Raw genomic sequence first — 12043 nt, 5'->3', positions numbered from 1 at the left:
TTTAAATATGAGATATTTTTGGGTAATGATTTTGTGTTGGAGTGTAGGTGGTAAAAACGGTAGGAGAAGGGTAGAGTACAAATAGCTTTTATAGTGATAAATAAATGTGTAGTTATTACACAATAATGTGTTTTATTATTTATTTATATAAAAAAATTATATATATATATATATATATATATATATATATATATATATATATATATATATGCATAAAAATAATTTTAATTTTTGTAATGATTGCAATTAAGTTTATTTATATATCAAGCTGCAAACAGCTAAGTTAGCTGCCCACTCTCCTTTTTTATTAAAAATTATTTCATCTCTCTCTCTCCCTCTCTCTCTCTCTCTCTCTCTCTCTCTCTTCAACAACAAAGAGAGAAAAAAGAAAAGAAAGAACAGAGAAGAAATTCTTTGTTGCTTTGAAATAATTCTGCCCTTCATCCTTTCTTTTCACATTCATTTTTTTTTCCATCACTTTCTCCACAACAAAGCAACCCTTCCCCTGTTTTTCTATCCCGGAAAATCTGAGATCGGCGGTGGGGGAAGGAAGGAAAAAAAAACAGAGAACTCTGTTTTTTTTTTGTGTGTGTGTGTGTGTGTGTTTGTGTAATGCTGGAATTAGTGGGTGGCGGGGAAAGTGGGTGTTTGAGGCCGTTGGTGGCAGATCCGGCGGCCGGAGATCTGACATTTTTGGATTTAATTTGTAAATCGTGAAAACACCCAGAAGGGAGGAGGAGGAGGAGGAGAAGAAGAAGAAAGGAGGGGGGGAAGATGCTGAGAAGTAAGATTAGTAAAGGGCCACCGGCGGCGGCGGGGGGGATAAACGGAGAATCGAGAGGGATGGATTGGGAAATGAGACCGGGAGGAATGTTGGTTCAAAAGAGAACCGAGTCGGAGAAAAACTCGGTTTCGGCTCCGATTGTACGAGTCCGAGTCAAGTACGGTTCGGTGTACCATGAAATCTCCATTAGCTCTCAAGCTACTTTCGGTAATTTTTCCTTTTTTTCTCTTTTCTTTTCTTTTCTTCTTTTGGTTTTCCTTTTCTTATTTTATTTAATTACTTTTAATGGTATTTTCAAAAATGGTAAAATATTATAATTATTTACAAAAGTATAACAAAATTAATCTATTATTTTTATCTTTTTAAATTTTTTATTATATGTTATAAATAGTTTCATTTTTTTACTCTAATAATTTTCGTTGGTTTCTAAAATTAAGTTTAATTATTAGTAGTTGATTTAATAAAAATATTTAATTTAAGTGACTTTTTAAGGAGTTTTGTAATTATTTGGTTTTTTTATTTTTTTAAAAAAATTAAACTTACTTTTACTTTTAATTTGATATCAAGTTTCCAAAAATAGAAAAAAAAAGACTATTTTTACTCCATAAAAAAATCAATAAAAGCCAAAATTCACTGATTTTTATTTTTTGTTTTTTCAAACGTAAATAATTTATATTTTTTTTATTTTTTTACAATTTTCTTTTATTTTAACTACTTTATTGGATTCTTAACTGAATTCTAAAATAAAAACAACAATTTAAATACTCATACATAAATAAATAATATTTAAGTTTCCAAAACTTAATTGGTAAATACTCACTTTGACTTTGTTTCATGATCGATATTTTAAAAAAAATCAAACTAGTTAAATTTTAAAATCCTAAAATTTAGTTTTCAAAAGCTTGTTTTCATTTTTTAAAATCGATAATAACCAAATCTTGTAGTAGAAAAGATGCAAACCGTTGTAACAAAACGAGTGAAAACAAGTTTAAGTTTAAAAAAAATATAAAAAAGAAAAAAATCAAACAGTTAAGTTAAAAGAAGTACAATTATTTTTTCTCTAACTTTTTCTACTTGATTTTCATCACTCTTGTAACAATGGATACAACGAAACATATAAATCAATGGATACAAAAATGATGTATATAGGCTTAATTTTGAGAAACTAAATCACTACCAAACACAACGTTTTAACTTTGAATACGTTTTTATTCTTATCCTATTTCTTAGTGAATGATAAAAATGAAGATATATATGTGTGTGTGTGTGTGCAGGGGAATTGAAGAAAATGTTGGTGGGGGCAACAGGATTGCACCAAGAAGATCAAAAATTGATATACAAAGAGAAAGAGAGAGATTCAAAAGCATTTCTAGATGTGTGTGGAGTTAAGGATCGTTCAAAGATATTGCTTCAAGAAGACCCAATTAGTCAAGAGAAGAGACTTGTTGAGTTGAGAAAAAATGCCAAATTAGAAAAGGCTTCCAAATCCATTTCCCAAATCAGCTTGGAGGTTGACAGACTTGCTGGTCAGGTAATTCATTTTTCATTTCCATCTCAAACCCTTCTAATTCTAAACCTTTCTTTCTTTTCCTCTCGTTATTTGGTTCTTACGTAGTCGTTCCTCTAAGATTTACATTCTCACACTGTCCAATTTTCACTAAATTTACTCATCATCTCCTGTTTTATATATTATTGTTAACCATGAGTTTAAAAAATGAGTTATATAGTTGATTAAGCTTTACTACTATTCTTCATCATATTCACATCATCACTATTTTAAAGACGAGTTTAGTGAAATTTTGAAATTCGTGGACAAGTTAAAACAACAACCGAATCTCAAGGGTAAAATTGTAACATTTTCAAAACTAATCTAAAATTTGATGAAAAAATAATAATAATTACCAAAAGAGTTTTTTAAAGGGGTGTTTGGAACAAGTAGTTATTATATTCATAAATTATAGTAGTTTGTGTTTAAGGTGTATAATATTTATGTTTGGACTATAATAGTATGTGATTGAACGGTAAACTATTCTAGTTTAAAAAATATGGTAAAGACTTAACAAACAATAAAAAAATTGATGAAAGTAGAATAGTACTAAAGTTTTGAAATAGTGTTGATTATATTAGTTAATTGAAGAATACTAATATAGTATTTAATGTAGCAAAGAAACGGTTATTATGGTCTTAGATAGTATGTTTGACTTTTTAGTAAATGTCCGTAAAAAACTATATCATTGAAGCATAAATCCAATAGAATTTTGGACAAAAATTAAGATTTGGAATGTTTTGACGTTAACCTAGAACAAAAAATCGAAAAATTAAACAATGTCATGCCATTCTAAATTACTACAATGACGCCTATTTAAAGTCTCAATTTTCGTCTAAAATTTTAATGAGTTTCTACTACGAGAGTAGTTTAAAACGAAGGACAACGTTCCACACTATTTTTGTTCTTTTATATGTGGATGATAGAGTTGTACTGAAGACCTTAGTTGATTTTGTCTCAAAAGTTTAAAGGTCCGAACTAAGACTATTATATATAGATAAAAAGATGGTTTTTCTTTAAAAGTCTAAAAACTAATTGATATCTGATACGTCTAGGGGTCAGAATAGAAAAGAAGTTAAAAGTTGAAGGACAAATATGCAATAATTTTGATTATGAACTAAACATCTCAAAATTTGTTCACAAAACATATTTATAGGTTTCAGCATTGGAATCAGTAATTGGAAAAGGTGGGAAAGTTGCCGAGAAAACAGTGTTGAATTTGATTGAGTTGCTTATGGATCAATTGCTTAAATTGGATGGAATTATGGGAGATGGAGATGTCAAATTACAAAGGAAAATGCAGGTAACACTTCTCAACTTTTACTTTCATTTTCTCTACAAAAAAAAGAACCCAACAAATCGTTATACCTAATACCTTCATAATTCATGATTTCAAAGGTAAGAAGAGTCCAAAAGTATGTTGAAACTTTAGACATATTGAAGATAAAAAACGAAAACCAAACCCCAATGCAAGTTCAGCAGAGGAGTTCAAATGGGTCGAATCAAGCACAACCTCAAGAGAAGGCCAATGGGTCGGTACATCATTCGCAACCGTCGATGGGGGATTCGTCGTTGGTGCCCGAAAGGAAATCGACATCAGAGACGGTTGTTACAACGAGATGGGAGATATTTGATGCGATGCCACCATTGGTGCCAACCTCATCTTCAAATGCAATAGCAGCAGCAGCAACAGCCAACAACAACAGCAGCAGCAACCACCATGTTCAGCCCAAGTTCAATTGGGAATTTTTTGATTGAAAAAATTTCAAAAGAATTTTATTGTGTATTATTGTCTGATGTGTGATTGAGGTTTGTTACTTCTCTCTGTTGGTTTGATTTTTCTCTTCTATTCTTTTGTGTACTTATTAATTTTGGTAATTAGGACAATACCCTTTGTCATTAAGTTCAATAAATGGGTTTCTCTCTCTATACACATTTATCAATCCAACAATATGGTTTGCTATTCATTCTCAATATTGTTTGCTATTATTCTCAACATGTCTTTTAAATAGTTTCTGAAAATTAATATCATTCCATCTAAAAATCAAACCATTCACTTACAATAAATAATCATTATCTTTATTTAATCGATATGAAATTTTGATCGGATTCTCACCAACGCAATTATGTCATCGAATAGAGAACCAACCGAGTCTTCCTTCAAATAGATATTTGATAATCATAGAATTTCATCTAAGCGCACATTCTAAATCAAGCACGGAATAGTTGTCCATCCAAATTACACTTGAGCACATTATCTCTATAGGCTCAACCACATACATACAACGAATACCATAGCGATGACTATGTCTTTTGAGGTTTCCACTTCTTTGATCAACACCAGAGGATTTTTACTACGAAAGCATCATTCTGATATACTAATTTATTAGGGATGATAGAACTTTAGATATCTTTACAATGGTTCCATCGTCCCTAAGAAAACTAAACATCAAATCCGATTAAATATGAGTTCTTAATTTTTTAAATTTATTTTAGTACTTATTTAACCATGCAATTGTGGTACGAAGAGGAATTAAATTTTCAATCACTTTATTTTGAAACATCAAAGTTATATGATATACCTCTCTTCCAATACTCTAAGAATTCCTAGTTAAATTTCTTCCTTTGCTTCCATTATGTTTGAAGAATTATTGGCAAAAAAGAGGGGTATATAGCTATGTTTGAGGTAGAATACTAATAAACAAAGAAAATAATAAAACAAATAATTAGGTGAAATCCAAAGTATTATTTCATTCTATGGAAAGGAAAAATAAAATATATATAATGAGAAACAAGAGGGGACATATTCAAAGAAGAATTCAAAGCCCATATTGGTAACAATTTCAATTTGTTTGCATTTATGGGTATTGGGTGACATTCAACATTAAAGTGGGGCTTTTCTTTAGTATTGGTCCTTTTTCAAAGCAGCCCATACTAACAATGTAACACATCTTTATTTATATATATATATATATATATATATATGTGCTGTTAACCTTTATTAAAATACCTTTTTCATCTCTATATTTTTACATTAGTTTAATTTTAGTTCATATATAGTAATAAATTTTAAATTCTCTCTTTCAGTAGATTATCTTCGATTGATTTTTTAAGGTTCAAATGGATATAGTTTTTAATTTAAGTGTGAATTTAGGGTTTATGAAAATTCAAAAAATGACATCTTTATAATCAGAGGTCTTCCGAGCAATCCTTATGTTATATTTATAATTATAACGAGTGTTTCTTTCAAATATGATATATATAAGAGGTACATACGTACAAAAGAAATTAGAAAGAAGGAATGTATAGATAATATAGTTAGCTCAAACATAAAAGATTAATGATTCGTAAAAGATCAGTCTATCTGAAACAATAATTGTAGGACATCCCTAATTAAGAACAATCTAAAATACAAAATGACAGAAAATAATTGTCACAACATCCTTAAAAGATATTACCAAGACTAGCTACATTTCTAACCAGTCCTATTCGACTATGATCTTGTTCAAGCTATGAAGCATCTTGAAATATTAATTATTATTATTATGTACAAAAGTTTGACTTTGTTTTACTTAATTTTGTAGGAGGGTTTGTTGGACAATTACTTGTGTAGAAATGTCTCTTTAAAAAAGAAACATCACAGGATCATTTACACAGTTCCTTATATTCTTTTAGGTTTTATATATATTCAAAACACATTTGAACAAGATTTAAGCAAGATTTATCATGTGTATGAAAAGGATGTTACATCTAAACTTTGCTTTATTAATCACATATCGGTAATTAATTAAAATATGATATCAATATTTAGTTTATGTGTGGAGGAATTAATTAAAAATATAAAAATAATAGTTTTTCTTAGGCTAATTAATTATGTATGAGTTATGATTGGATCATATTAAAACAGTATTTGATTAGCTGTGTAACATTTTAGCCTAATTACTAGGAAGAAATGATCCGACAGTCAACATAAAGAGGATAGAGAGCTTAAAGCCACATTTTAAATTAAATTTTAATGCATTGCTTTCAACTCACCCATTAATTTTTAATTTATTAAAATATTTTCTGAGCTTTTTCCAACTTTTTATTCATTAGTATTACCAAAAATAAGGCGGCTAACAAAATGCCACGAAAATTGAAGCATACTTTTAAGTGGACGTTCGTAAAAATAGCAAAAGAAAAAATTATGATAATAAAGTTAACGTCACTATATTTTCTATTTTGCAACAATAGCAAATTTTAAAACGAACAGCCCTTTTGATAGTCTTTGATAGCTCTATAATATATCTAATTACTTGTCATGTTTTTCATATTTGCAATATGCAGAAAAGAGATGTTATTGATTGTTTTTTTCTAAAAAATTTATCATCTGATATAATTTTCCTACTTTTAATTTTAAATCCAAAATCGTTTATATTCATATAACGAATCATAATCAAGACTCGGTTAAGAAAAAATTTTCTTCTAAAATTATTATTAACTCATGACATAACTATGTCGGAGATAAAAATCCATTACTATTGTTTATTTGCATGAGAAACGTATAATGAAATATTGATAATTACCGCAATGCTCATTTTAGATTTTTAATTGATTAAAGCATGTTAAATAAATAAAAATAGTAAATGATGGAAGGGTAGTGAAAACAAAGGTGTGGGATTCCATGTAATAATCTAATGGTAATTTCATTTCATCATCTCGCCCATGATAGAATTACGCTCGTTAACTACGAATTTTGTAGTTGTGATCCACGTTTCATTACGATTATGTATAGAAAACTAAATATAAAAGGTAAATACATGGCGTTGGTCGCGTAATTTTATATATCTAATTCTTCTACCACCTAGGATAGACTACCTCCAATTCCACTTGTTCTAGTTTTATGCACTTTACGATCAATGATTTCTTCATCATTTTTTTTCACTGTTTGGTTGTGATTCAATTTTTGTTTTGAACAATTCTTAACTCATATCACGGACTACGTGATGATAGCTTTGGTTGTTGGGTAAGTCTCTGGTTGGTTGCATGACAATTGCATGAAGCGTTGAGTTTAGATTAATATGCTAGTAATTTACTTGTGCATTGTTCTAATCAACTTTGAATCGATCCATCTGAATAATTAACTAGACGCACATAGAAGTTAATTATTCAACGACCTAACTTTCCCTAAATTTTAATGAAATTGGGGTTGATTCAAATTGGCATGCTTCTTTCAAATTAAGCTTCTAGAATGATTTGGTTAACTTTTCTAATTAATTAAATTAGTTAGGTATAGACAATGAATCATTTAGTTATGAAAACTTTATGAGTAAATGCTTTGAATAGAATGAACTCGGTTAACCCAAGCTAGGATATTTTAATTATTGAAAATCTACCTAATTTACTCATCGTACAATTTTACTTTGTTCACAATCAAAACCAATCTCAAAACACCTCGGCCCCCAATTGGTTAAGACCCTCACATTGAAAATTGTTTATCAGAAAAATTTGTGTGTTTCCTTACCTTGGACCTAAACTAATGAGTTCTTGGTATGTGAATTTGGTTTAGTAATTTGGTTGACCATTTACGGGTAACAATAAATTACCAATATCACAACTATTCATCTTCCTAAAGAACTAAAACGGACATTTTTACATCAATACAAAATAATCAGTATCTCTCCAATCCCAAAATAATCTCAAAACCAACCCCAAACCCTCTCTCTTCCAATGTCTTACGTTAACTAATTATGTATCGAGCTACCCCTTCAACACATTTTTCCAAAACTCTCCATCAACTAATTAATTATCAAGTTGACAAAGCTCATGACAATCCATCGATTATCAAGCTCCCCATAGACACATGTTTCCAAAGCTACTCCATAGACAAATGACAATTGAGGTACCCATCTAATTCTTCTCACCCTTGGCATCAAGCTAGTTATTTGTATTTTTTAAAAAAAAAAAAAAAAAACCTTTTAATTAATCTCAAACCCATCCCCACTACTTCATGGATAATCACAAAATATATTCAAGAGCTCCTCAATTTTTCAATTACATCAAGCTACTACTCCATCAACTTTAAAAACTTTCATACAAAAAAGGTCCACATCTCAAAAATAAGATCGTTGATTAGTTAACTGGCACCACGGTGTAAATAGATTGGGTTAGATTCAGAAATCTAGTTGGTTGGGTTGACAATACGAATAACTCAAATAGTTTTTCCAATCCCTTGAAACGTAAATTTAGGTCAAATGTTATATTATACTTTGTTTTCCCGTCTTTTTTCCACAATTCAAAAAAATCAAATTTTTAATATAATACATACCGTGTGTGTGTGTGTGTATATATATATAAAAGAAAAGGAAGGGTGAGAAAGAGATTTGAAAAGTAGTGGTATAAAATCCAAATTTAGTTTGAAAGAAAAAGATGGGGGAAGTGAAGAGGAAGGTGGGTTTAGGTTTTATGGTATAATATGGGATATGTTTGAATGAGGTTGTTGCTGTTGTTTGTTTGTTTGGGTGTTGTAACTGTCAGTTTAACAGTTTTTTGCGCGTGAGATTGAGACCAATTAGATTTTTGGGATTTGACAAACAAACCCCACACACCCACTCCTTTCTCTTCCTTCCTTCCTTCCTTCCAACACCTCTCTCTCTCTCTCTCTCTCTCTCTAATAGTTTGACATTTTCTTTTCTATGGAATGGACTTAGTCTCAATCTCACTCTCTCTCACAAACAAACTCCTCTTTTTCTTCTTCTTCTTCTTCTTCTTCTTCTTCTTCTTCTTCTTCTTCTTCTTTTCTTTTGCTTTTCAGGAATAATAATAATAATAATAATAATGCATCTCTTTCGCTCTCAATATGTTTTCTCCCTTTTCCTCTTTTGAGAACACACACTTCCATTTTTAAAAAATATTCAAATGTTTCAATATTCCTTTTCATTTACCCTATTATTAATCACTTTACAACTACTTCAAAACCATAATCATACCTCTTCTAATTCCACCTCGTACCCACATGTTAAATGAAACCCCAAACAATATCATTCTTTAATCATCACTTTTTCTCTTTTGCTTCTATCCCCACATTAACATATTACCACCTCTTTATCTTAAAATTTAAGTGTATATAATTTAAGAAAATCTTTTTTTATTAACTGCATGCATCTACAAATTTTATTGATATTATTGTTAAGATTTTTGTAACGTCCGTACAAATCAAGAGAAAGTTTACGATGGTTACAAATTAATTTCATCTCTATAACTAAAGATTAATCAAATATATCTACAAAGCTTTATCTTAGAAGAAATTTTGCATATCGTATGTAAAATTGATTGTTACTGAGGAGAAGTGAAAGTTTTTTCTATTTGTTGAAGTATATCAAATGTTAAGTTGATTTTACTGTAACACAAATTAGTAATTTGATGATGTGTTTTATATGAATTATAATCTATGAATAAAACATGTTTTTTGGAAAATAGAAGATTTTTTGGTTAAGAATATTCAATAGAACTTATGAATCATATGGTGCATATATTTCTAAAACTTTGAAAATGAGACATTTAATAATTAAAAAACGTGTATTAGTTTCTAATATAGATTAAAAACGAATAAGATAAACAAAAATATTATGATATCAACTATACTGTTTCAAAAATTAAAGTAGATTCTTTTTTTTCTCTCTCTCTCTCAAAATCTAATGGTTTGTTTAATAATATATTGGATTCCATTATTAATAAAACAATAGTGACAAAAGAAAAAAAAAACATGTTTTTCATAATAAAAATGGAAACGTGAAGTGAGATATGGACATGAAAGAGTTGAGCCTTTGAGGAAGCATCCCTTAGCTTTATGCCATTTCTCTTCATTATTCAAACAACCTAACTTGGTAGTTTGGATGTCAAGAAAAATTCTAATCGAAAAGGAAACATTTTTGTTTCTATATCTTTATTTCTAAACAGCTTTAAGGTCAATTTTCATACTATTATTTGAATTGAATCTATACGAAAACATAAGAATCAATATCTTCTCGTAGTCAAATTAAAAGAAAATGAAATAATAATCAACCAATAAAATCACATTAATTAAGTTCCAAATAACAAAACATTGGAGAATAAGCTAAAAAAAACACCAATACACAATCACAAAAATCAAAAGCAAACAAAAATGTTCAAACCTAACCACCAATCCGAGTCAATTTGGTTAAAATATTATGGTTCCAAAATAAATAAATAAATAGAATGATACATAAAAGTTTGCTTAATGTTTGTAAAGTGATGTATAATATAATGAGAAGTTGGATGAATTTGGACAAGCACACTTTTGTTTTAGCAAAGTGATAGCAACTTCACTTTCATCATAAGCTTCTTAGCTCTCCTCAATATATATTTTAGTGCTTTGCTGTATATTATTAGCTTTACCACATCCAAAATCCATCAACTGTATACTTTTTTTTTAATTAGAATGTCAACTTTTTGACCCTTCATTATTATTTTCAATTGACGATCTCCTTTTTCTTTTTTTTAATTAGCTTTACTCTACTCCCTAAAACATTTTAAAATCTAAACTATATATAATAATCATACTTCAGATATCACACTTCCAATGTCATCTTTACCTTTTGTGATATCATAAAAAAAATACTATACCATTTGGTTTTTCAAATTATGGAGTGGATTATAATGATTCATTGATTTTGGATCTTTCAACAAAAAAAAAAAAAAAAAATAGATGGTGTAATTGTGATTATAAAAAAGAAAGAATTAAAAGAAGAAGAAAAAAGAAAGGGTTTAGTAGGAAGGAGGTGGAGAAAAAGAGCACGTGGTGGACGCGTTTACGCGGAAGGATCAAGTGTAAGCGTGTTGCGAAAAGAGGAGTACGATGTGTGTGACGTTGATTGACGTCACTTCAAAAAGATATTCATTTGTCTTTATCCGCCACCTCATCTCCCTCTCCTCTCCACAACCTTCTTCCCTCTTCCCCTTACCCTTTTCTTTGTATCTTTCTTCCAACCTTCCTCTTCTTCTAAAATCCCTACTTCTTTTTCTTTTCTTTTCGACTCAAAGCTTCAATAGATACTTCATCTCTATTCTTCTTCCAACAAAATTCTTCTTCTTCTCATCTATTCTTTTCCATATATTAATAGAGCGAGAATGATAAGAGCGTTATTAATGGAGATGTTCAATACATCTATTGATCCATCGTATTCTTTTGAAAAAAACAAAACGTCTATAGTTAAAAATGATTAATTGCATATGATTACTATATTATTATTATCATATTTTCATATGATTACCACTAATTATCAATAATGTCAATTGTCATTTGATTGTTGTTGATTACTATCTAATTGATATCGAGTTGTTGTTTGAATTGGTATGCTATTTAATATTTGATTATATTGTTCTAATAATATTAATTGTTGTCTAATTGTTGTTTGATTACAATCTAATATATTGGTTGTCAACTATACAAATTGTTATATGATAATGATTGAAAAAATTGTCGATCATACCGATTGTTTTTTCACTATAACATTCAACGAAATCGGTTGTTATTTGATTGTTCTCGGATGTACTATCTAATACTTCAAAACAATATTGATCGATATTCGAAAATGTTTATTGAAAATTTTTAAAAATAAATTTACAAAGTGATTTCGATCTTTTGTTGGCATATTTACGATATTAAAATAGGATTTTGTTTGCTCTCTTTTTTTTTTGGTATCTTAAGAAAA

The 12043-nt window shown here is 29.1% G+C and overlaps 1 protein-coding gene across 1 annotated transcript; it reads left to right on the top strand.

The window, feature by feature from the left end:
• The first annotated feature begins 287 nt into the window (after positions 1-287).
• Positions 288-4304, top strand: LOC103504620 (BAG family molecular chaperone regulator 3). Its single transcript, XM_008468993.2, has 4 exons — positions 288-991; positions 2059-2315; positions 3487-3633; positions 3729-4304. Exons 1-4 carry the CDS (start codon positions 775-777, stop codon positions 4086-4088), a joined length of 981 nt encoding a protein of 326 aa, XP_008467215.2. The 5' UTR covers positions 288-774; the 3' UTR covers positions 4089-4304.
• The last annotated feature ends 7739 nt before the right edge of the window (positions 4305-12043 follow it).

The sequence above is a fragment of the Cucumis melo genome, chromosome 9 (genome assembly GCF_025177605.1).
Source record: "Cucumis melo cultivar AY chromosome 9, USDA_Cmelo_AY_1.0, whole genome shotgun sequence".
NCBI classification, from domain to species: domain Eukaryota; kingdom Viridiplantae; phylum Streptophyta; class Magnoliopsida; order Cucurbitales; family Cucurbitaceae; genus Cucumis; species Cucumis melo.
The sequence above is the reverse complement of the archived record's forward strand: the minus strand, read 5'-3'. Positions and strand labels throughout refer to the sequence as shown.